The sequence below is a fragment of the Meleagris gallopavo genome, unplaced genomic scaffold, assembly GCF_905368555.1.
Source record: "Meleagris gallopavo unplaced genomic scaffold, MGAL_WU_HG_1.1 scaffold_10, whole genome shotgun sequence".
Classification (NCBI taxonomy): Eukaryota; Metazoa; Chordata; class Aves; order Galliformes; family Phasianidae; genus Meleagris; species Meleagris gallopavo.
In genome coordinates, this window is record NW_028147024.1 from 29724 (window position 1) to 55000 (window position 25277).

Sequence of the window (25277 nt, forward strand, 5' to 3'; positions counted from 1 at the left end):
TCCCACCCTGGCCACCCCATATGGCCCCATGGCCGCCCCATATGGCCTCCTGGCTGCCCCATATGACCCCATGGCCACCCCATATCCCCCATGGCTGCCCCATATGGTGCCATGGCCACCCCATATCCCCCATGGCCACTCCATATGGCCCCATGGCCACCCCATAACCCCCATGGCCACCCCATATGGCCTCATGGCTGCCCCATATCCCCCCATGGCCACCCCATATGGCCTCCTGGCCACCCCATATCCCCCCATGGCCACCCCATATGGCCTCCTGGCCGCCCCATATCCCCCCATGGCCACCCCATATCCCCCCATGGCTGCCCTATATGGCGCCATGGACACCCCATATGGCCTCATGGCTGCCCCATATCCTCCCATGGCCACCCCATATGGCCCCATGGCCACCCCATATCCCACCATGGCTGCCCCATATCCCCCCATGGCCACCCCATATGGCCTCATGGCTGCCCCATATCCCACCCTGGCCACCCCATATGGCCTCATGGCTGCCCTATATTCCCCCATGGCTGCCCCATATGGCCCCATGGCCACCCCATATCCCCCCATGGCTGCCCCATATCCCCCCTGGCTGCCCCATATGGCCCCCTGACCACCTCATATGGCCCCACAGCCACCATGTACCCCCCCTGGCCACCCCATATGGCCTCATGGCCACTCCATATCCCCCCATGGCCACCCCATATGGCCTCATGGCTGCCCCATATCCCACCCTGGCTGCCCCATATGGCCCATGGCTGCCCCATATCCCCCCCTGGCTGCCCCATATGCCCCCCTGGCCACCCCATATGGCCCCCTGGCTGCCCCATATCCCACCATGGCCACCCCATATCCCTCCCTGGCCACCCCATATCCCCCCTGGCCGCCCCATATCCCCCCTGGCCGCCCCATATGCCCCCTGGCCACCCCATATGGCCCCCTGGCTGCCCCATATGGCCCCCTGGCCGCCCCATATCCCCCCTGGCCGCCCCACACGGCCCCCCATGACGTCCCCATACCGTTGTTGTGCCCCTCGCACAGCAGCTGCAGCAGCCGGAACAGATCCTGCGTGAACTCATCATCCGACATCACCTTCTCCCCTGGGGGGGCGTGGGGGGTTACGGGGGGTTATGGGGGGGATATGGGGACGGCGTCACACGGGGGGGACATGGGGACAGGGGGCGGGCGTGGGGACAGCATGGGGTGGCAGCAATGGGGTGCGTGGGGACACCCCAAATGGCACAGGGTCACCCCAGGGTGGGGACACCCCATGAAGGGACATTCTGGGGGGGGGAGGGGGGTGACATTGTGGGGCGGTGCAGGGACGCCTCACGGGGACGCGGGGACACGACGGTGACAAGGGGACACACGATGGTGACAAGGGGACACACGACGGTGACACACACGGGGACACCAGAGGATGACAGAGGGACCCCCTGGGTGACACCGCGGGGTGGCAGCAGGGTTAGCATGGGGTTGGGGACAAGCGGGGACGGACATGCAGGGGACACCAGAGCTCCAGAACCCCACAGCCCAGAGACCCTACAATAACAGCACCCCACACCCTGCAGACCCTACAGCAACACCCCAAACTCTACAGACCCTATAACAACACCCCAAACTCTACAGAGCCTATAACAACACCCTCTGCTCGACAGACCCTACAACAACACCCCACACCCTACAGACCCTACAGCAACACCCCACACTCTACAGACCCTATAACAACACCCCAAACTCTACAGAGCCTATAACAACACCCTCTGCTCGACAGACCCTACAACAACACCCCACACCCTACAGACCCTACAGCAATACCCCGCACCCTACAGACCCTATAGCAACACCCCACACCCTACAGACCCTACAGCAACACCCCACACCCTACAGACCCTATAGCAACACCCCAAACTCTACAGACCCTACAACAACACCCACCACCCTAAAGACCCTACAACAACACCCACCAGCCTACAGACCCTACAGCAACACCCCAACCCTACAGACCCTACAGCAACACCCCCCAGCCTACAGCCACCTTCCAGGACCCCGCAATAAATCCTACAGCCCTACAGATCCCCACGACAACCCCTCAGCCCTACAGGCGCAGCCCTACAGGAGGCCCTACAGACCCTACAGGAGGCCCTACAGAGCCTACAGACCCTAAGGAGGCCCTACAGACCCTACAGACCCTACAGGAGGCCCTACAGACCCTACAGACCCTACAGACCCTACAATTAGGGGTAATTACCGTTCTCACGGCTGATGACTGCCGCCGGGACCGGGATGGGAGAGAAGGGGAGAGAGGAGGTGAGTATTGGGGTCTGGGGGCATTTAGGGTCTGGGGGGGTTTTAGGGTTCGGAGGGTATTAGGGCTTCGGGGGGAGGGGGAGGGTTTTGGGATACGAGGGGATGGGGAGGATTTGGGGGGTATTGGGGTATGGGGGTATTGGGGTTTGGGGGATATTAGGGTCTTTTGGAGGAGGTAATAGGGTTTGGGGGGGTATTTAGGGTTTGGAGGGTATTAGGGCATGAGGGGCATTAGGGCATTTTGGGGTATTAGGGTCTGGGGGGGTATTGGGGTATGGGGGCATTATTAGGATGCAGGGAGGGCATTTAGGGCATTTTGGGGTATTAGGGTAAGGGGGGTTGGGGTGTGGGGGGGTATTAGCGTCTTTTAGGGTTTGGGGGGGGTTTAGGGTCTGGGGGGTTTTAGGGTTCGGAGGGTATTAGGGCTTCGGGGCGGGGGGGGAGGGTTTTGGGATACGAGGGGATGGGGAGGGCTGTAGGGTTTGGGGGGGGTATTGGGGTATGGGGGGGGTTTAGGGTTCCAGTGGGGTTTTAGGGTATGGGGGATTTGGGGATATTAGGGTCTTTTGGAGGGGGCATTTCTTAGGGCATGGGGTATTGGGATACGGGGGGGTCTCGGGGGGGGGGTGCGAGAGTCTTTTAGGGTCTGGGGGGGGTTTAGGGTTTTGACGCATAGTAGGGCATAGGGGGCACGAGGGTCTTTAGGGCCAGAACCACAATAAACAGTGGGGGATTGGGGTGGGGGGGGGGACGCAGTGCAGTGGGACCCCCCCCCCCCACCCTTCACCCCCTGGGGGTCCCGGCGCAAACCCCCCCCGTCCCCCCCACTCACTCGTCCCCTCCTCCGTCACCATCCCCAGCCCCTCCGCTTTGTTCTGCCGCTCAAAGGCGTTCAGGTCCAGGACGCTGCAGGGGGAAAGGGGGCAGTGGGACCCCGGCCCTATGGGACCCCCACCCTATGGGACCCCCACCCTATGGGAACCCCGCCCTATGGGACCCCCACCCTATGGGACCCCCACCCTATGGGACCCAACCCTATGGGACCCCCACCCTAGGGGACCCCCGCCCTAGGGGACCCCCGCCCTATGGGACCCCTGCCCTAGGGGACCCAACCCTATGGGACCCCCACCCTAGGGGACCCCCGCCCTATGGGACCCCCACCCTATGGGACCCCACCCTATGGGACCCCCGCCCTATGGGACCCCCGCCCTATGGGACCCCGCACTATGGGACCCCCGCCCTATGGGACCCCCGCCCTATGGGACCCCCACCCCTATGGGACCCCCGCCCTATGGGACCCCACACCTATGGGACCCCACTCCTATGGGACCCCACCCCTATGGGACCCCAACCCAATGGGACCCCCGCCCTATGGGACCCCACCCCTATGGGAACCCCACCCAATGGGAACCCCCCCCCATGGGACCCCGCCCCAATGGAACCCCCACCCTATGGGACCACCACCCCTATGGGACCCCCACCCTATGGGAACCCACCCCTATGGGACCCCCATCCTATGGGAACCCACCCCTATGGGACCCCCACCCTATGGGACCACCACCCCTATGGGACCCCCACCCTATGGGAACCCACCCCTATGGGACCCACCCCTATGTGTCCCCCGCCCTATGGGACCCCACCCCTATGGGACCTGCACCCTATGGGACCCCACCCCTATGGGACCCCCGCCCTATGTGTCCCCCGCCCTATGGGACCCCACCCCTATGGGACCCCACCCCTATGGGACCCCCGCCCTATGGGACCCCCGCCTTATGGGACCGCACCCCTATGGGACCCTCGCCCTATGGGACCCCCACCCTATGGGACCCCACCCCTATGGGACCCCCCCCCCAATGGGACCCCACCCTATGGGACCCCACCCCTATGGGACCCCTGCCCCAATGGGACTCCACCCAATGGGACCCCCGCCCTATGGGACCCCACCCCTATGGGACCCCCACCCTATGGGACCCCCGCCCGTATGGGTCCCCCGCCCTATGGGACCCCCACCCTATGGGACCCCACCCCTATGGGACCCCCGCCCTATGGGACCCCCGCCCCAATGGGACCCCCCCCCTATGGGACCCCCACCCTATGGGACCCAACCCTATGGGACCCCCACCCTATGGGACCCCCGCCCTATGGGACCCCACCCCTATGGGACCCCACCCTATGGGACCCGACCCCTATGGGACCCCGCACTATGGGACCCCCGCCCTATGGGACCCCAGCCCTATGGGACCCCCACCCCTATGGGACCCCCGCCCTATGGGACCCCCACCCTATGGGACCCCACTCCTATGGGATCCCTGCCCCAATGGGACCCCACCCCTATGGGACCCCCACCCCTATGGGACCCCCGCCCTATGGGACCCCCACCCTATGGGACCCCACTCCTATGGGATCCCTGCCCCAATGGGACCCCACCCCTATGGGACCCCCACCCAATGGGACCCCCGCCCTATGGGACCCCACCCCTATGGGAACCCCACCCTATGGGACCCCCCCCCCACGGGACCCCGCCCCAATGGAACCCCCACCCTATGGGACCACCACCCCTATGGGACCCCCACCCTATGGGACCACCACCCCTATGGGACCCCGACCCTATGGGAACCCACCCCTATGGGACCCCGCCCTATGGAACCGCCACCCCAATGGAACCCACCCCTATGGGACCCCCACCCCAATGGGACCCCTCTACAATGGGACTCCTGCCCCAATGGAACCTAGCCTTATGGAACCGCCACCCCAATGAGACCCCACCCCATTGGGACCCCACTCCTATGGGACCCCACCCTATGGGACCCCACCTCTATGGGACCTCCACCCTATGGGACACCCTCTGCAATGGGACCCCCGCCCCAATAGGACCCCACCCCTATGGGACCCCACCCCATGCGACCCCCACCGTATGGGACCCCCGCCCTATGGGTCCCCCACTCCTACGGGACCCCCACCCTATGGGTCCCCCGCCCTATGGGACCCCCACCCTATGGGACCCCCGCCCTATGGGACCGCACCCCTATGGGAACCCCGCCCTATGGGACCCCCGCCCTATGGGACCCCCACCCTATGGGCCCCCCGCCCTATGGGACCCTCGCCCCAATGGGACCCTCGCCCTATGGGACCGCACCCCTATGGGACCCTCGCCCTATGGGACCCCCGCCATATGGGACCCCACCCCTATGGGCCCCCCGCCCTATGGGACCCTCGCCCCAATGGGACCCTCGCCCTATGGGACCGCACCCCTATGGGACCCTCGCCCTATGGGACCCCCGCCATATGGGACCCCACCCCTATGGGACCCCCGCCCTATGGGACCCTCGCCCCAATGGGACCTCACCCTATGGGACCCCACACCTATGGGACCCCTGCCCCAATGGGACTCCACCCAATGGGACCCCCGCCCTATGGGACCCCACCCCTATGGGACCCCCACCCTATGGGACCCCCGCCGTTTGGGTTCCCCGCCCTATGGGACCCCCACCCTATGGGACCCCCACCCTATGGGACCCCCGCCCCAATGGGACCCCACCCTATGGGACCCCTGCCCTATGGGACCCGACCCCTATGGGACCCCCGCCCTATGGGACCCCCACCCCTATGGGACTTCACCCAATGGGACCCCCGCCCTATGGGACCCCACCCTATGGGACCCCCACCCAATGGGACCCCCGCCCTATGGGACCCCCGCCCTATGGCCCGCCCTATGGGACCCGCCATGGGACCCCCTATGGGACCCCACCCTATGGGACCCCCCAAAGGGACCCCACCCCTATGGGACCCACCTATGGACCCGCCTATGTCCCCCTATGGGACCCCACCCTATGGGACCCACCCTATGGGACCCCATGGGTCCCCTATGGGACCCCCAGACCGCCTATGGGACCCCACCCTATGGGACCCGCCCTATGGGACCCCCCTATGGGACCCACCCTATGGGACCCCACCTATGGGACCCACCCCTATGGGACCCCGCCTATGGGACCCCCCTATGGATCCCGCCCTATGGGACCCCACCCTATGGGACCCCGCCCTATGGGACCCCGCCTATGGGACCCCCACTATGGGACCGCCCCTATGGGACCACCCTAGGGACCCCACCTATGGGACCCCATGGGACCACCATGGGACCGCCTATGGGACCCACCCTATGGGTCCCCACCTATGGGACCCGCCTATGGGACCACTGCCCCATGGGCCCACCTATGGGACCCCACCCTATGGGACCCCCACCCTATGGGACCCCCGCCTATGGGACCCCATCCTATGGGATCCCACCCTATGGGACCCCACCCCTATGGGACCCCACCCAATGGGACCCCCGCCCTATGGGACCCCCACCCCAATGGGACCCACCCTATGGACCCCCTGCCCATGGGACCCCGCCCCATGGGACCCCCGCCTATGGACCACCTGCCCTATGGGACCCCCACCCTATGGGACCCACCCATGGGACCCGCCTATGGACCGCCCCCAATGGGACCCCACCCCTATGGGACCCCACCCTATGGGACCCTAGCCCTATGGGACCCCACCTATGGGACCCCTGCCCCATTGGGACCCCACCCCTATGGGACCCCCGCCGTATGGGTCCCCCGCCCTATGGGACCCCCGCCCTATGGGACCACCACCCCTATGGGACCCCCACTCCTTTGGGACCCCACCCCTATGGGACCCCCGCCCTATGGGACCCCACCCCTATGGGACCCCCGCCCTATGGGAACCCCACCCTATGGGACCCCGACCTATGGGACCCCACCCCTATGGGACCCCCTCTGCAATGGGTCCCCCACCCTATGGGACCCCACCCCTATGGGACCCCACCCTATGGGACCCCACCCCTATGGGACCCCACCCTATGGGTACCCCACCCTATGGGACCCCACCCCTATGGGACCAGCACCTCTATGGGACCCCCACCCTATGGGACCCCGACCTATGGGACCTTACCCCTATGGGACCCCTGCCCCAATGGGACCCCACCCCTATGGGACTCCCGCCCTATGGGACCCCCGCCCTATGGTTCCCCCGCCCTATGGGACCCCCACCCTATAGGACCCCACCCCTATGGGACCCCACCCCATGCGACCCCCACCGTATGGGACCCCCGCCCTATGGGTCCCCCACTCCTACAGGACCCCCACCCTATGGGACCCCCGCCCTATGGGACCCCCACCCAATGGGACCCCCGCCCTATGGGACCCCTGCCCTATGGGACCCCCACCCTATGGGACCCCCACCCTATGGGACCGCACCCCTATGGGACCCCCACTCTATGGGACCCCCACCCTATGGGACCCCACCCCTATGGGACCCCGCCCTATGGGACCCCCGCCCTATGGGACCCCCACCCTATGGGACTGCACCTCTATGGGACCCCCACCCTATGGGACCCCACCCCTATGGGACCCCCACCCAATGGGACTCCACCCTATGGGACCCCCGCCCTATCGGACCCCCACCCTATGGGACCCCCACCCTATGGGAACCCCGCCCCAATGGGACCCCGCCCTATGGAACCGCCATCCCAATGGGACCCTGCCCCAATGGGACCCCCACCCTATGGGACCCCCACCTTATGGAACCCCCGCCCCAATGTGACCCCCGCCCTATGGGACCCCCGCCCCTATGGGACCCAGCCTTATGGAGCCACCACCCCATTGGTACCCCACCCCTATGGGACCCCCGCCCCTATGGGACCCCACCCCAATGGGTCCTCCACCCTATGGGACCCTCTCTGCAATGGGACCCCCTCTGCAATGGGACCCCCACCCTATGGGACCCCACCCCAATTGGACCCCACCCCTATGGGACCCCCGCCCCACTGGGGCCATACCCCAATGGGACCCCCGCCCCCATGAGAACCCCCCAATCCCACTGGGACCCCCACCCAATGGGCCCCAACCCTATGGGACCCTCACCCCCAAGGGACCCCCGCAGTCCCACTGGGGCCCCTCTGCAATGGGACCTCCACACCTTAGTGGGACCCCCACTCCTAAGGGACCCCCCCAACCCCAGTGAGACTCCCCCCACCCCACTGGGACCCCCAGGACATGGGTGGGGCATTGAGGGGTGTCCCCCCCCCCCCACCTGCAGGTCTGCATCAGCGCCTGGACGCTTTGGAAGAATCCGATCTCACGTTTCTCCTTCAGGTAATCCAACATTTTCTGCTCCGGAGAGTGAAAGGGCAGACGGACAGACGGACACGTGAGCGGGCGGACAGACGGACGGACAGACGGACGGACAGACGGACGGACGGACGTATGGACAGACGGAGCCCACCTGCTGCACATCGGCGTTTCCCCCGTTGAGGATGGAGATCCCCAACTTCAGCGTGGAGGAAACCATCTCCCCCCGCTCCCCTGCGGGAACGCGACGTCACCAACGCAGCCCCCAGACCCCCGTGGGCGCCCCAGACCCCCACGTGGACCCCCAGACCCCCGTGTGTGCCCCCAGACCTCCATGGATACCCCAGACCCATTTTTATGCCTCCATACCCCCAAGTGTGCCCCCAGACCTCCATGGATACCCCAGACCCATTTTTATGCCCCAGACCCCCACGTGTGCCCCCAGACCTCCATGGATACCCCAGACCCACTTTTATGCCCCCAGACCCCCACGTGTGCCCCCAGACCTCCATGGATACCCCAGACCCACTATTATGCCCCCAGACCCACTTTTATGCCCCCAGACCCACTATTATGCCCCCAGACCCGCTTCTGTGCCCCCAGACCCCCATGGGCACCCCTAGACCCCCACCTGTACCCCCAGACCCCCATGGGCCCCCCAGACCCACTTTTATGCCCCCAGACCCCAACGTGTGCCCCCAGACCCACTTCTGTGTTCCCAGACCCCCACACGCACCCCCAGAACCCCATGGGCACCCCCAGACCCCCACCTGTACCCCCAGACCCCCATGGGCACCCCCAGACCCACTATTGTGCCCCCAGACCCCCATGGGCACCCCCAGACCCCCACGTGTGCCCCCAGACCCACTTCTGTGCCCCCAGACCCCCATGGGCACTCCCAGACCCACTATTATGCCCCCAGACCCCCACGTGTGTCCCCAGACCCCCACGTGTGCCCCCAGACCCACTTCTGTGCCCCCAGACCCCCATGGGCACCCCCAGACCCCCACTTGTACCCCCAGACCCCCATGGGCACCCCCAGACCCACTATTGTGCCCCCAGACCCCCATGGGCACCCCTTGACCCCCACTTGTACCCCCAGACCCCATGGGCACCCCCAGACCCATTTTTGTGCCCCCAGACCCCCATGGGCACCCCAGACCCTCACATGTGCCCCCCCCCCCCCTCTGGGTGCCCCCAGACCCCCACTTTATCTGGTCTCCCCATGACCCCACGTGGGTCTCCCAGACCCCCACTTTTTGGGGTAGCCCAGGCCCCCCTATGGGGTACACAGGACCCCCATTCGTGCCCCCCAGGTCCCCTCATTTTGAGGCCCCCCGGGACCCCTCCTCACCTTTGCAGGCGCTGATCATCTGCAGCACCATCTCAGCTGCTCCCCTCGTGTGCAGCCGCGACTGCTGGTACAGCAGCTTCTGCTTCTCCATCTCCTTCTCCTAAGGGGGCACAACGGGGTCGGGGGGGGGGGCGGCTGTGGGGCAGAGGGACCCCCACCCCATTTCGGGACCCCCACCCACCTCAAACGAATCCTCCGGGTCCTCCTCCTCCTTCTTCTCCTCCTTCTCCTCTTCATTCCCTTCTTCAATGTGACAGCTCTGCGGGGAGGGGCACGATGGGGCGGGGGTCCCACAGTGGGGCGGGGGTCCCACAACGGGGCGGGGGTCCCACAGTGGGGTGGTGGGGACCCCCAACCCCTCTGCCCCATAACCTCCGGGGCGCAGCACCCACCTTGGCCATGATACCCGCGTACGCCATGTACAGGTGATCCTTCTCCAACTTGCTGTGGGGCACAGCGGGGTGGGCTCAGTGGGGCGGACCCCGATTTGGGGGGGGTCACTTCCCCCTTTATTTAATTTTTTTGGGGGGGGGTCCCACCTTTTCTCGGTCAGCGCCGTGCGGCTGAAGTGCAGGATGAGCTGATGCAGCGGGTCTGGCTTCTTGTCCTTCTCCTCTTCCTCCTCCTCCTCCTCCTCCCCTGATTTCTGTGGGGTCTGGGGTCAATGTAGGCCCCCAGACCCCCATGCGCACCCCCAGACCCCCATGTGTGCCCCCAGACCCACTTTTGTGCCCCCAGACCCTCAATGTGCACCCCCAGACCCCCCATGTGCACCTTCAGACCCCCTGTGTGAACCCCCAGACCCCCCAAATGTAGCCCCAGACCCCCAATGTGCGCCCCCAGACCCACTTCTGTGCCCCCAGACACCCATAGGCAACCCCAGACCCCCCAGGTGTACCCCCAGACCCCAATGTGCACCCCCAGACCCCCATATGTGCCCCCAGACCCCCATATGTGCCCCTAATTCCCACTTTGGGTACCCCCAGACTCTCCTAGGCACCCCCAGAGCCCCATGTGTGCCTCCAGACCCACTTTTGTGCCCACAGACCCCCACGTTGTACCCCCGGACCCCCAGTGTGCACCCCCAGGCCCCCCGTTTGTGCCCCCAGACCCACTTTTGTGCCCCCAGACCCCCCAGGTGTACCCCTAGACCCCCCATTTGTGCCCCCAGATGCCCCAATGCGTACCTCCAAACCCCCACGTGTCCCCTCAAACCCACTTTTGTGCCCCCCCCCAACCCTTAACCCCCCCTCCAGCCCCCCCAGCCCCCCCCCACCCACCGCCAGGTCGTCAATCATGCGGTCCTCGAAGGGATGCTCCTCCGTCACCAACCACAGCAGCTTGTAGGCCTCCAGGAACATATTGCAGGCGCGATGCCTGGGGGGGGGGGTGGCTCCCAGTTACCCCCAGTGGGCTCCCAGTTGCCCCCCCCCCCATACGGTCGCCCCCAGACCCACCTGGGCAGGTTGTAGAGCGGCGTCATTCGGAAACAGGCGACCACGGCGCGGCGCCGCTGCTTGGAGAGCAGTTTGTGCCACACCGCCTTCTTGGACTTGTAGGGGTGCTCCGTCTGGGGGGGGGGCATCCCTGAGACCACCCCCAGGGACCCCCGGATCGCCCCCAGATCCCCCATTCCACTCCAGGATTCCTCAGCCCCCTCCCATCAACCCAATCCCCCCTCAGAGCCCCCATTCTCCCCTGTTCTCCCCCACAACCCCCCATACATCCCCCCCCAGACCCCTCCAAGACCCCCCCGACTTCTCCAGACCCTCCCACTCCCCCTATGTACCCCCCCAGGACCCCCCAGATCCCCACCCCCTATACGTATCCCCCCCAAGACCCCTCACAATCCTCCTCAAACCCTCCATACATCCCCCCCCCCCCATGACCCTCGCAGGAGCCCCCAGCCCCCCCAGGACTCCCCCCCCCTTTGTATCCCCCCCAGGACACCTCATACATCCCCCCAAGGGCCCCCCAGGCCATCCCACCCCCTATGTATCTCCCCCAGGACCCCTTAACTCCCCCCAAATCCTCCCATACACCCTCCCTAGGACCCCCCATCACCCCCCAGGACCCCTTAACTCCCCCAAATCCTCCCATACACCCTCCCTAGGACCCCCCATCACCCCCAGGACCCCTTAAGTCCCCCCAAAACCTCCCATACACCCCCCCAGGATCCCCCCATCACCCCCCAGGACCCCCCATCACCCCCCTAGGACCCCTTAAGTCCCCCCAAAACCTCCCATACACCCCCCCAGGACCCCCCATCACCCCCCAGGAGCCCTTAACTCCCCCCAAAACCTCCCATACACCCCCCCTAGGACCCCCCATCACCCCCCAGGACCCCCCATCACCCCCCAGGAGCCCTTAACTCCCCCCAGAACCCCCATACACCCTCCCTAGGACCCCCCATTACCCCCCAGGACCCCCATCACCCCCCAGCCCCCCGGCCCCCCACCTGCTCCAGGTGATACAGCACTGCTGACACCTCCTGCACTCGTCTCACGATTTTCTCTGGGCTGTCAGAGTCCTCAGCCCTGCCGGCCATGGCGCGATACAGAGCCAGCTGCCAGCGCATGGCCGACGAGTTCTCACACTGCGGGCAAAGGGGGGTCGGGGGGGGGGGTCAGGGGGGGCAGCGAGGGGACCAAGGGGACCGTGGGGAGGTGGGGGACACTGGGGGACACTGGGGGACGTGCAGGGGATACAATGGTGGGCATAACGGGATGCGATGGGGATGAGTTGGGGACATACAGGGGACACGTTGGAGACACCTGGGGGACACTTTGAGGACATCTGGGGACACACTGAGGAACACTTTGGGGACACATTGGGGACACTTTGGGGACACACTGGAGACACATTGGGGTCACTTTGGGGACACATTGGGGTTGCTTTCAAGACACACTGGGGGACACTTTGGGGACACATTGGGGACATGCTGGGGTCACTTTGGGGACATATTGGGGTTGCTTTCAAGACACACTGGGGGACACTTTGGGGACACATTGGGGACACGCTGGGGTCACTTTGGGGACACACTGGGGGACACTTTGGTGACACATTGGGGACACATTGGGAACATGTGGGGGACACATGGGGACATGTTGCGGACACCTTGGGGACACACTGGGGTCATTTTGGTGACACAATGGGGGACACTTTGGGGACACATCAAGGACATGCTGGGGTCACTCTGGGGATACGTTCGGGACACCCTGGGGACACATCGGGGTCCTTTTGGTGACACTTTGGTGACACATTGGGGACATGTTGGGGACACCCTGGGGACACATTGGGGACATGTTCGGGTAACTTTCATGACACTTTGTGGTGACACATTGGGGACACATTGGGGACACTTCAGTGACACACTGAGAACATATGGGGGACACATCGGGATCACTTTGGTGACACTTTGGGGACACACTGGGGACAGATTGGGGACACACTGGGGACACTTTGGGGCCACTTTGGGGACACACTGGGGACACACTGGGGCCACTTTGGGGACACACAGGGGACACTTTGGTGACATACTGGGGACACTTTGGGGACACATCAGGGACATGCTGGGGACACATTGGTGACACATTGAGGACACTGGTGACACACTGGGGACACTCTGGTGACACATTGGGGACACATTGGTGACACATTGGGGACACATTGGTGACACACTGGGGACACACTGGGGCCACTTTGGGGACACACAGGGGACACTTTGGTGACATACTGGGGACACTTTGGGGACACATCAGGGACATGCTGGGGACACATTGGTGACACATTGAGGACACTGGTGACACACTGGGGACACTCTGGTGACACATTGGGGACACATTGGTGACACATTGGGGACACATTGGTGACACACTGGGGACACACTGGGGACACCCCCCTCACCTTGCCCTGCAGGTGCAGGTTGTTGTTCAGGCACTCCCGCACCTCTTCATCCGTGTCCTTCTGCAGTGGGGAGGGGACACGGCCACGTCAGGGGCTGTCCCACCGGGGCGACATCCCCAACACGTCCCCAATGCGTCCCCATCGCGTCCCCAACATGTCCCAAACGTGTCCCCATCGCATCCCCAACACGTCCCCAACACGTCCCCAACGTGTCCCGAACGCGTCCCCAATGCATCCCCAACGCGTCCCCAACGCATCCCCAATGTGTCCCCAACATGTCCCCAATGCATCCCCAACGCGTCCCCATCGTGTTCCCAACGCATCCCCAATGCGTCCCCAACACGTCCCTAATGTGTCCCCAACGTGTCCCCAATGCATTCCCAACGCATCCCCAAAGCGTCCCCAATGTGTCCCCAACGCATCCCCAACACGTCCCCATTGCGTCCCCATCACGTCCCCAACGCATCCCCAACGTGTCCCCATTGCGTCCCCAACGTGTCCCCAACACATCCCCAATGTGTCCCCAATGTGTCCCCATCATGTCCCCAACGCGTCCCCATTGCCTCCCCATCGCGTGCCCAACACGTCCCCAACGCGTCCCCATCGCGTCTTCAACGTGTCCCCAACGCGTCCCCATCGCATCCCCAATGTGTCCCCAACGTGTCTCCAACAGGTCCCCAACGCATCCCCAACGAGTCCCCATTGCGTCCCCAATGTGTCCCCAACGCGTCCCCATCGCATCCCCAACGCGTCCCCATCGCATCCCCAACGTGTCCCCAACGTGTCCCCAACATGTCCCCAACGCATCCCCAACGTGTCCCCAATGCATCCCCAACGCATCCCCAACGCGTCCCCAATGTGTCCCCATCGCATCTTCAACGTGTCCCCAATGCATCCCCAACGCATCCCCAACGTATCCCCAATGTGTCCCCAATGTGTCCCCAACGCATCTCCAACGCGTCCTCATTGCGTCCCCAATGCATCCACAACGCATCCCCAACGCATCCCCAACGCGTCCCCAATGTGTCCCCATCGCGTCTTCAACGTGTCCCCAGCGCATCCCTATCGCATCCCCAATGTGTCCCCAACGTGTCCCCATCGCGTCCCCATCGCGTCCCCAACGCATCCCCAACGTGTCCCCAATATGTCCCGAGCGTGTCCCCAATGCATTCCCAATGCATCCCCAAAGTGTCCCCAACGCGTCCCCAACGCATCCCCAACGTGTCCCCAATGCATCCCCAATGTGTCCCCAACGCATCCCCAACATGTCCCCATTGCGTCCCCATCACGTCCCCAACGCATCCCCAACGTGTCCCCATTGCGTCCCCAACGTGTCCCCAACACATCCCCAATGTGTCCCCAACGTGTCCCCATCATGTCCCCAACGCGTCCCCATTGCCTCCCCATCGCGTGCCCAACACGTCCCCAACGCGTCCCCATCGCGTCTTCAACGTGTCCCCAACGCGTCCCCATCGCATCCCCAATGTGTCCCCAACGTGTCTCCAACAGGTCCCCAACGCATCCCCAACGAGTCCCCATTGCGTCCCCAATGTGTCCCCAACGCGTCCCCATCGCATCCCCAACGCGTCCCCATCGCATCCCCAACGTGTCCCCAACGTGTCCCCAACATGTCCCCAACGCATCCCCAATGTATCCCCAACGTGTCCCCAATGCATCCCCAACGCATCCCCAACGCGTCCCCAATGTGTCCCCATCGCATCTTCAACGTGTCCCCAATGCATCCCCAACGCATCCCCAACGTATCCCCAATGTGTCCCCAATGTGTCCCCAACGCATCTCCAACGCGTCCTCATTGCGTCCCCAATGCATCCACAACGCATCCCCAACGCATCCCCAACGCGTCCCCAATGTGTCCCCATCGCGTCTTCAACGTGTCCCCAGCGCATCCCTATCGCATCCCCAATGTGTCCCCAACGTGTCCCCATCGCGTCCCCATCGCGTCCCCAACGCATCCCCAACGTGTCCCCAATATGTCCCGAGCGTGTCCCCAATGCATTCCCAATGCATCCCCAAAGTGTCCCCAACGCGTCCCCAACGCATCCCCAACGTGTCCCCAATGCATCCCCAATGTGTCCCCAACGCATCCCCAACATGTCCCCATTGCGTCCCCATCACGTCCCCAACGCATCCCCAACGTGTCCCCATTGCGTCCCCAACGTGTCCCCAACACATCCCCAATGTGTCCCCAACGTGTCCCCATCATGTCCCCAACGCGTCCCCATTGCCTCCCCATCGCGTGCCCAACACGTCCCCAACGCGTCCCCATCGCGTCTTCAACGTGTCCCCAACGCGTCCCCATCGCATCCCCAATGTGTCCCCAACGTGTCTCCAACAGGTCCCCAACGCATCCCCAACGAGTCCCCATTGCGTCCCCAATGTGTCCCCAACGCGTCCCCATCGCATCCCCAACGCGTCCCCATCGCATCCCCAACGTGTCCCCAACGTGTCTCCAACAGGTCCCCAACGCATCCCCAACGAGTCCCCATTGCGTCCCCAATGTGTCCCCAACGCGTCCCCATCGCATCCCCAACGCGTCCCCATCGCATCCCCAACGTGTCCCCAACGTGTCCCCAACATGTCCCCAACGCATCCCCAACGTATCCCCAACGTGTCCCCAATGCATCCCCAACGCATCCCCAACGCATCCCCAATGTGTCCCCAACGCATCCCCAACGCGTCCCCATTGCGTCCCCAATGTGTCCCCATCGCGTCTTCAACGTGTCCCCAACGCATCCCCAACATGTCCCCAACGTGTCTCCAACAGGTCCCTAACGCATCCCCAACGAGTCCCCATTGCGTCCCCAATGTGTCCCCAACGCGTCCCCAACATGTCCCCAACGCATCCCCAACGTATCCCCAACGTGTCCCCAATGTGTCCCCAATGCATCCACAATGCATCCCCAACGCGTCCCCAACGTGTCCCCAGCGTGTCCCTATCATGTCCCCAACGCGTCCCCATTGCCTCCCCATCGCGTGCCCAACACGTCCCCAACGCGTCCCCATCGCGTCTTCAACGTGTCCCCAATGCGTCCCCATCGCATCCCCAACGCGTCCCCAGTGTGTCCCCATCGCGTCCCCACCAGGGCGTAGCGGCTCTTGGCCAGGCTGATGAGCTCCTGGTCGGTGGGGGAGCACATGTTGAGGCCGATGGGCAGCATCTTCTTCAGGGTGGCCACGATCAGGGAGGTGTGGATGGAGTAACGGTCGCCGCGGCGCTTCTTCTTGGTGCGCTCCTGCTCCGAGCCGCCGCCCTGGGGACAGCGAGGGGACGTCAGAGACACCAAGAGGGGACAGGGGGACAGCGTGGCCAGGAGATCCACACCACGGGGACATCGTGGTCATGGGGACATCGTGGCTATGGGGACATCGAGGCCATGGGGACATTGTGGTCATGGGGATCATCGTGGCCATGGGGACATCGAGGCCATGGGGACATCAAGGCCATGGGGACATCGTGGCCAAGAGATCCACGCCACAGGGAAATCGTAGCCATGGGGACATTGTGGCCATGGGGACATCGAGGCCATGGGGACATCATAGCCATGGGGACATCGTGGTCATGGGGACATCGAGGCCATGGGGACATCGAGGCCATGGGGACATCGTGGCCAGGAGATCCACGCCACGGGGACATCATGGCCATGGGGATATCGAGGCCATGGGGACATCGTGGCCATGGGGACATCGAGGCCATGGGGACATTGTGGCCAGGAGATCCACGCCACGGGGACATCATGGCCATGGGGACATCGAGGCCATGGGGATATCGTGGCCATAGGGACATCGAGGCCATGGGGACATTGTGGTCATGGGGACATCGTGGCCATGGGGACATTGAGGCCATGGGGACATTGTGGCCATGGGGACATCGAGGCCATGGGGACATTGTGGCCAAGAGATCCATACCACGTGGCCATCGTGGCCATGGGGACATTGAGGCCATGGGGACATCGTAGTCATGGGGACATCGTGGTCATGGGGACACCGAGGCCATGGGGACATCGAGGCCATGGGGACATTGTGGCCAAGAGATCCACGCCACGGGGACATCATGGCCATGGGGACATCGAGGCCATGGGGACATCGTAGCTATGGGGACATCGTGGCCATGGGGACATCGAGGCCACGGGGACATCGTGGCCATGGGGACATCGTGGTCATGGGGACACCGAGGCCATGGGGACATCGAGGCCATGGGGACATTGTGGCCAAGAGATCCACGCCACGGGGACATCGTGGCCATGGGGACATTGTGGCTATGGGAATGCCATGGCCATGGGGACACCGAGGCCATGGGGACATCGAGGCCATGGGGACATTGTGGCCAAGAGATCCACGCCACGGGGACATCATGGCCATGGGGACATCGAGGCCATGGGGACATCGTAGCTATGGGGACATCGTGGCCATGGGGACATTGAGGCCACGGGGACATCGAGGCCATGGGGACATTGAGGCCATGGGGACATCGTGGCCATGGGGACATCATGGCCAAGAGATCCACGCCATGGGGACATCATGGCCATGGGGACATTGAGGCCATGGGGACATCGTGGTCATGGGGACATTGAGGTTATGGGGATATCGTGGTCATGGGGACATCGTAGTCATGGGGACATCGAGGCCATGGGGACATCGAGGCCATGGGGACATTGTGGCCAAGGGGACATTGAGGCCACGGGGACATCGAGGCCATGGGGACATTGAGGCCATGGGGACATCGTGGCCATGGGGACATCATGGCCAAGAGATCCACGCCATGGGGACATCATGGCCATGGGGACATTGAGGCCATGGGGACATCGTGGCCATGGGGACATCGCGGTCATGGGGACATCGAGGCCATGGGGACATTGTGGCCAAGAGATCCACACCACGGGGACATTGTGGCCATGGGGACATTGTGGCTATGGGAATGCTGTGGCCATGGGAACATCATGGCCATGGGGACATCGAGGCCATGGGGACATTGAGGCCATGGGGACATTGAAGCCATGGGGACATCGTGGTCATGGGGACATCGAGGCCATGGGGACATTGAGGCCATGGGGGCATCGTAGCCTTGGGGACATCGAGGCCATGGGGACATTGTGGCTATGGGAATGCTGTGGCCATGGGGACATCGTGGTCATGGGGACATCGAGGCCATGGCGACATCGTGGCCAGGAGATCCACGCCATGGGGACATTGTGGTCATGGGGACATCATGGCTATGGGAACATCAAGGCCATGGGGACATCGAGACCATGGGGACATCGAGACCATGGGGACATCGTGGCCAGGGGACATTGTGACCAGGGGAACATTGTGGCCATAGGAACGTCATGGCCAAGAGACCCACACCATGGGGACATCATGGCCAGGGGACATTGTGGTTGTGGGGACATCACGGCCATGGGGACATCACGGCCAGGAGCTGCATCCCATGGGGACACTGGGGACATCGTGGCCATGGGGACACCGTGGCCAGGAATTTCACCCCATGGGGACACCGTGGCCAACAACCTCATGCCACGGGGACATCGGGGACTTGGGGACATCAAGGCCAGGAACCTTGTGCTACGGGGACACTGGGGACATTGGTACCACGCCATGGGGACACCTCAGGGCCAAGAGCCCCGTCCTACAGCCACAGGGTGACAGCAATGGGGACATCAGAGGGGAGCAACCCCACAACGTATCGTGGAGGACAGCAGGACCACGATCCCAATGCTGTGGGGACAGCGGGGCCGTGACTCCGGCACCACGCAGCCGTGGGGTCCCCAGAGGTCGTGGCTGCGGTGACCCCATAGGATAAGGACCTGGGGGGGGGGGGTCTCTGGGGGTCCCAGCGAGTTGTTTGCCCCACAGTGTGACCCCGCTAACCTGGCCGTCTCCGGACTGGTGACAGAACCCACAGCGAAGGGCAGGAGAGAAGAGACAGTGTTAGGTTGTGGGGTCAAGGAGGACATGGGGACACCGTGAGGACAGCGGGGACAGCGGGGGGACAGCGGGGGATGGGGTGGGTTGAGGGGCGCAGGGGGGTGGGAGGGGGAGGATTGGGGCGCTGGGGATATGGGGTGGGTTGGGGGAACAGGGTGGGATCTGGGGATAGCAGGTGAGTTTTGGGGTGGTCGTGGGGTGGGCTTTGGGGTAGCAAATGGGTTTGGGGTGGTTTATGGGCACCGCAGGGTTTTGGGGGTGGGATTTGGGGACACCAGGTGGGTTTGGGGGAGGCTTAGGGGCAGGGATGTGGGGTCATCAGGTGGGTTTGGGGTGGGCTGGGGGTCCCAGGTGGGTTATGAGATGGATGGGGGAGACCCGGTGGGTTTTGGGATTTATGGAGGTGGAGGGGGGGGGGTGGGGGACTGGAAGGGAGGGGGGGGGTGGGGGACACCGGGTGGGGTTTGGGGTGGGTTTGGGGTGGGTTTGAAGGGATCTGGGCACAGCAGGTGGGGTTTGGGGTGGGTTTGGGGACAGCAGGTGGGGTGTGGGGTGGGTTTGGGGGGGTTTTGAGAGGGTTTGGGGCAACAGGTGGGGTTTGGGGTGGGTTGGGGGGGGGTTTGAAGGGGTTTGGAGACAGCAGGTGGGGTTTGGGGTGGGTTGGGGGGGTTTGGGGGCGTTGGGGACAGCAGGTAGGGGTTGGGGTGGGTTGGGGGTGGGTTTGGGGACAGCATGTGGGGTTTGGGGTGGGTTTGGGGGGGTTGAGGACAGCAGGTGAGGTTTGGGGTGGGTTTGGGGGTGGGTTTGGGGACAGCAGGTGGGGTTTGGAGGGGTTTTGAGGGGGTTTGGGGACAGCAGGTGGGGTTTGGGGTGGGTTTGGGGGTGGGTTTGGGGACAGCAGGTGGGGTTTGGGGTGGGTTTGGGGGTGGGTTTGGGGACGGGTTTGGGGACAGCAGGTGGGGTTTGGGGGGGGTTTGGGGGGGTTTGGGGACGGGTTTGGGGACAGCAGGTGGGGTTTGGGGTGGGTTTGGGGGGGGTTTGGGGACAGCAGGTGGGGTTTGGGGTGGGTTTGGGGGGGGTTTGGGGACAGCAGGTGGGGTTTGGGGGGGTTTTGAGGGGGTTTGGGGACAGCAGGTGGGGTTTGGGGGGTTTTGAGGGGGTTTGGGGACAGCAGGTGGGGTTTGGGGTGGGTTGGGGGGTGGGTTTGGGGACAGCAGGTGGGATTTGGAGTGGGTTTGGGGGTGGGTTTGGGGACGGGTTTGGGAACAGCAGGTGGGGTTTGGGGGTGGGTTTGGGGGTGGGTTTGGGGACGGGTTTGGGGACAGCAGGTGGGGTTTGGGGTGGGTTTGGGGGGGGTTTGGGGACAGCAGGTGGGGTTTGGGGCGGGTTTGGGGGGGGTTGGGGTGGGTTTGGGGGGGTTTGGGGGTGGGTTTGGGGGCTCGGGGTGCCCCAGGGGCTGCAGGCCCACCTTGGCCATCTTGCTCTTGCTGTCGGCCGTCAGGAAGGACATGTTGTTGATCTCATTCTGCACCACAAAGTTCTGCTCCTCGCGCTTAAAGTTCTGCGTTGGGGGGCGGGGAGGAGTGACCCCATCGTCCCCATCGTCCCCATCGTCCCCATCGTCCCCGCATCCCCCCCCTCTCCCCCAACTCACGTGGGATTTGGACCAGTAGATGAAGACCTCTCCCACCATGCGGAACAGCTCCTCCGCGTCCGCGTTGGGCTCCGTCAGCCACTTGGCCCTGTCCCATCGTGTCCCCAAGGCCACCGTCAGCCCCAATTATGGCCACCACGGATGTCCCCATGGCCCCAACGATGACCCCGTGGTCCCAGTGATGTCCCCATGGCCACAACGATGTCTTCATGGCCACCACCAGCCCAACAATGTCCCCATGGCCCCAGTGACGTCCCTCCAGCCCCAAGGATGTCCCCATGGTCCCAATGATGTCCCCATGGCCCCAGTGACGTCCCTCCAGCCCCAAGGATGTCCCCATGGTCCCAATGATGTCCCCACAGCCCCAGTGATGTCCCTCCAGCCCCAAGGATGTCCCCATGGTCCCAATGATGTCCCCATGGCCCCAGTGATGTCCCCATGGCCCCAACAATGACCCCGTGGTTCCAATGATGCCCCCATGGCCACAACCAACCCCTATTATGGCCACCACCAGCCCCAATGATGTCCCCATGGCCCCAAAAATGTCCCCATGGCCGCCACCAGCCCAATGATGTCCCATGGTCCCAGTGACGTCCCCGTGGTCCCAGTGATGACCCACGGCCACCACCAGCCCCAATGATGTCCCCCAGCCCCAGTGACGTCCCCATGGCCACAAAAATGTTCCCATGGCCTCCACCAGCCCAATGATGTCCCATGGCCCCAGTGACATCCCCGTGGTCCCAGTGACGTCTCCACAGCCCCAGTGATGTCCCCATGATCCCAATGCTGACCCACAGCCACCACCAGCCCCACTGATGTGCCCACAGCCCCGGTGATGTCCCCACGGTCCCAGTGATGTCCCCATGGTCCCAATGATGACCCACGGCCACCACCAACCCCAATGATGTCCCCATGGCCCCGGTGACATCCCCACAGCCCCAGTGATGTCCCCACAGCCCCAGTGATGTCCCCACAGCCCCAATGATGTCCCCATGGTTCCAATGCTGACCCATGGCCACCACCAGCCCCAATGATGTCCCCATGGCCCCAATGATGTCCCGCAGCCCCAGTGACGTCCCCATGGCCCCAAAAATGTCCCCATGGCCTCCACCAGCCCAATGATGCCCATGGTCCCAGTGACATCCCCACGGCCCCAATGATGTCCCCACGGCCCAAGTGATGTCCCCATGGTCCCAATGCTGACCCACAGCCACCACCAGCCCCAATGATGTCCCCACAGCCCCAGTGACATCCCCACGACCCCAGTGATGTCCCCATGGTCCCAATGCTGACCCACGGCCACCACCAGCCCCAATGATGTCCCCACAGCCCCGGTGACGTCCCCACGGCCCCAGTGATGTCCCCATGGCCCCAAAAATGTCCCCACGGCCACCACCAGCCCCAATGATGTCCCATGGCCCCAGTGACATCCCCATGGTCCCAGTGACGTCCCCACGGCCCCAATGATGTCCCCCCAGCCCCAATGATGTCCCCACGGCCCCAGTGATGTCCCCATGGTTCCAATGCTGACCCACGGTCACCACCAGCCCCAATGATGTCCCCACAGCCCTGGTGACGTCCCCACAGCCCCAATGATGTCCCCATGGTTCCAATGCTGACCCACGGCCACCACCAGCCCCAATGATGTCCCCACAGCCCCGGTGACGTCTCCACGGCCCCAGTGATGTCCCCACAGCCCCAATGATGTCCCCATGGTCCCAAAGATGACCCACGGCCGCCACCAGCCTCAATGATGTCCCCATGGCCCTGGTGACGTCCCATGGCCCCAGTGATGTCCCCAATGACCCAATGATGTCCCCATGGTCCCAATGATGACCCACGGCCACCACCAGCCCCAATGATGTCCCCATGGCCCCAGTGATGTCCCACAGCCCCAGTGACGTCCCCATGGCCCCAAAAATGTCCCCATGGCCTCCACCAGCCCAATGATGCCCATGGTCCCAGTGACGTCCCCACGGCCCCAATGATGTCCCCATGGCCCCAGTGATGTCCCCAATGACCCAATGATGTCCCCATGGTCCCAATGATGACCCACGGCCACCACCAACCCCAATGATGTCCCCACAGCCCCGGTGACGTCCCCAAGGCCCCAGTGACGTCCCCACAGCCCCAATGATGTCCCCATGGTTCCAATGCTGACCCACAGCCACCACGAGCCCCAATGATGTCCCCACAGCCCCGGTGACGTCCCCATGGCCCCAGTGACGTCCCCACAGCCCCAATGATCTCCCCATGTTCCCAGTGATGACCCATGGCCACCACCAGCCCCAATGATGTCCCCACAGCCCCAGTGACGTCCCCACGGCACCAGTGACGTCCCCACAGCCCCAATGATGTCCCTACAGCCCCGGTGACGTCCCCACGGCCCCAGTGACGCCCCCACGGTCCCAGCGGTGCCCCACGGCGCCATCCCTCACCGGCTGTTGTCGACGTAGCGGATGAGCAGAGGGTACAGGGCGTAGAGGTCGCGGCAGAGCACGGAGAACTCGTCGCGGATGAGCAGCTCGGCGTCCTCGGCCTCCGCCTTCGCCTCCATGCGCAGCTGCTCCTCCTCCGACACCACCTTCCCTGCCCGCTTCTTCAGCTTCTCCATCGTGGGGATGAAGTGGGTGCGCAGCAGCTCCGGCTTCGCCTTGCTGACGATGGGCTGAGCGAACACTGCGGGGACGGGGGGGCGGCGTGGGGCCACCAGAACCCACAGCACCCAGCCAGGATCCACCTGAACCCACCTGAACCCACCAGGACCCACCAGGACCCACCAGGATCCACCTGAACCCACCTGAACCCACCAGGATCCACCTGAACCCACCTGAACCCACCAGGACCCACCAGGACCCAACCAGGATCCACCTAAAACCACCTGAACCCACCAGGACCCACCAGGATCCACCTGAACCCACCAGGACCCACCAGGACCCACCAGGATCCACCTGAACCCACCTGAACCCACCAGGACCCACCAGGATCCACCTGAACCCACATGAACCCACCAGGATCCACCTGAACCCACCTGAACCCACCAGGACCCAACCAGGATCCACCTGAACCCACATGAACCCACCAGGACCAACCAGGATTCACCTAAACCCACCTGAACCCACCAGGACTCAACCAGGATCCACCTGAACCCACCTGAACCCACCAGGACCCAACCAGGATCCACCTGAACCCACCTGAACCCACCAGGACCCAACCAGGATCCACCTGAACCCACCTGAACCCACCAGGACCCAACCAGGATCCACCTGAACCCACCAGGACCCACCAGGACCCACCAGGATCCACCTGAACCCACCTGAACCCACCAGGACCCAACCAGGCTCCACCTGAAACCACCTGAACCCACCAGGACCCACCAGGATCCACCAGGACCCAACCAGGATCCACCTGAACCCACCTGAACCCACCAGGACCCACCAGGACTCAACCAGGACCCACCTGAACCCACTTGAACCCACCAGAACCCACCAGGACCCAACCAGGATCCACCTGAACCCACCTGAACCCACCAGGACCCACCAGGATCCACCTGAACCCACCTGAACCCACCAGGACCAACCAGGATCCACCTGAACCCACATGAACCCACCAGGACCCACCAGGATCCACCTGAACCCACCTGAACCAACCAGGACCCACCAGGATCCACCTGAACCCACCTGAACCCACCAGGACCAACCAGGATCCACCTGAACCCACCTGAACCCACCAGGACCAACCAGGATCCACCTGAACCCACCAGGACCCACCAGGACCCAACCAGGATCCACCTGAACCCACCTGAACCCACCAGGACCCAACTGGAACCCACCTGAACCCACCAGGACCAACCAGGATCCACCTGAACCCACCAGGACCCACCAGGACCAACCAGGATCCACCTGAACCCACCTGAACCCACCAGGACCCAACTGGAACCCACCTGAACCCACCAGGACCCACCAGAACCCAA

General features: G+C 63.9%; 2 protein-coding genes across 2 annotated transcripts in view; one reads left to right on the forward strand and one right to left on the reverse strand.

Moving 5' to 3' along the window:
- The window catches only part of RYR1 (ryanodine receptor 1), a gene marked incomplete at its 5' end in the record, with an annotated part of 140086 nt that overhangs the window by 13401 nt on the left and 101408 nt on the right, over positions 1-25277 (reverse strand). Inside the window, 18 exon segments of the mRNA NM_001303199.1 lie at positions 1023-1103; positions 2255-2272; positions 3146-3219; positions 8410-8486; positions 8602-8681; positions 9802-9901; positions 9983-10060; positions 10194-10245; positions 10341-10447; positions 11082-11178; positions 11259-11371; positions 12260-12397; positions 13708-13767; positions 16809-16979; positions 19594-19608; positions 21119-21211; positions 21305-21392; positions 23743-23983. Coding sequence (NP_001290128.1) covers positions 1023-1103; positions 2255-2272; positions 3146-3219; positions 8410-8486; positions 8602-8681; positions 9802-9901; positions 9983-10060; positions 10194-10245; positions 10341-10447; positions 11082-11178; positions 11259-11371; positions 12260-12397; positions 13708-13767; positions 16809-16979; positions 19594-19608; positions 21119-21211; positions 21305-21392; positions 23743-23983 — 1683 coding nt within the window.
- Positions 14421-16500, forward strand: LOC146541958 (uncharacterized). Its single transcript, XM_085215237.1, is given in 3 exon segments — positions 14421-14754; positions 14756-15016; positions 16493-16500. Coding segments are annotated over 3 exon segments (603 nt in total).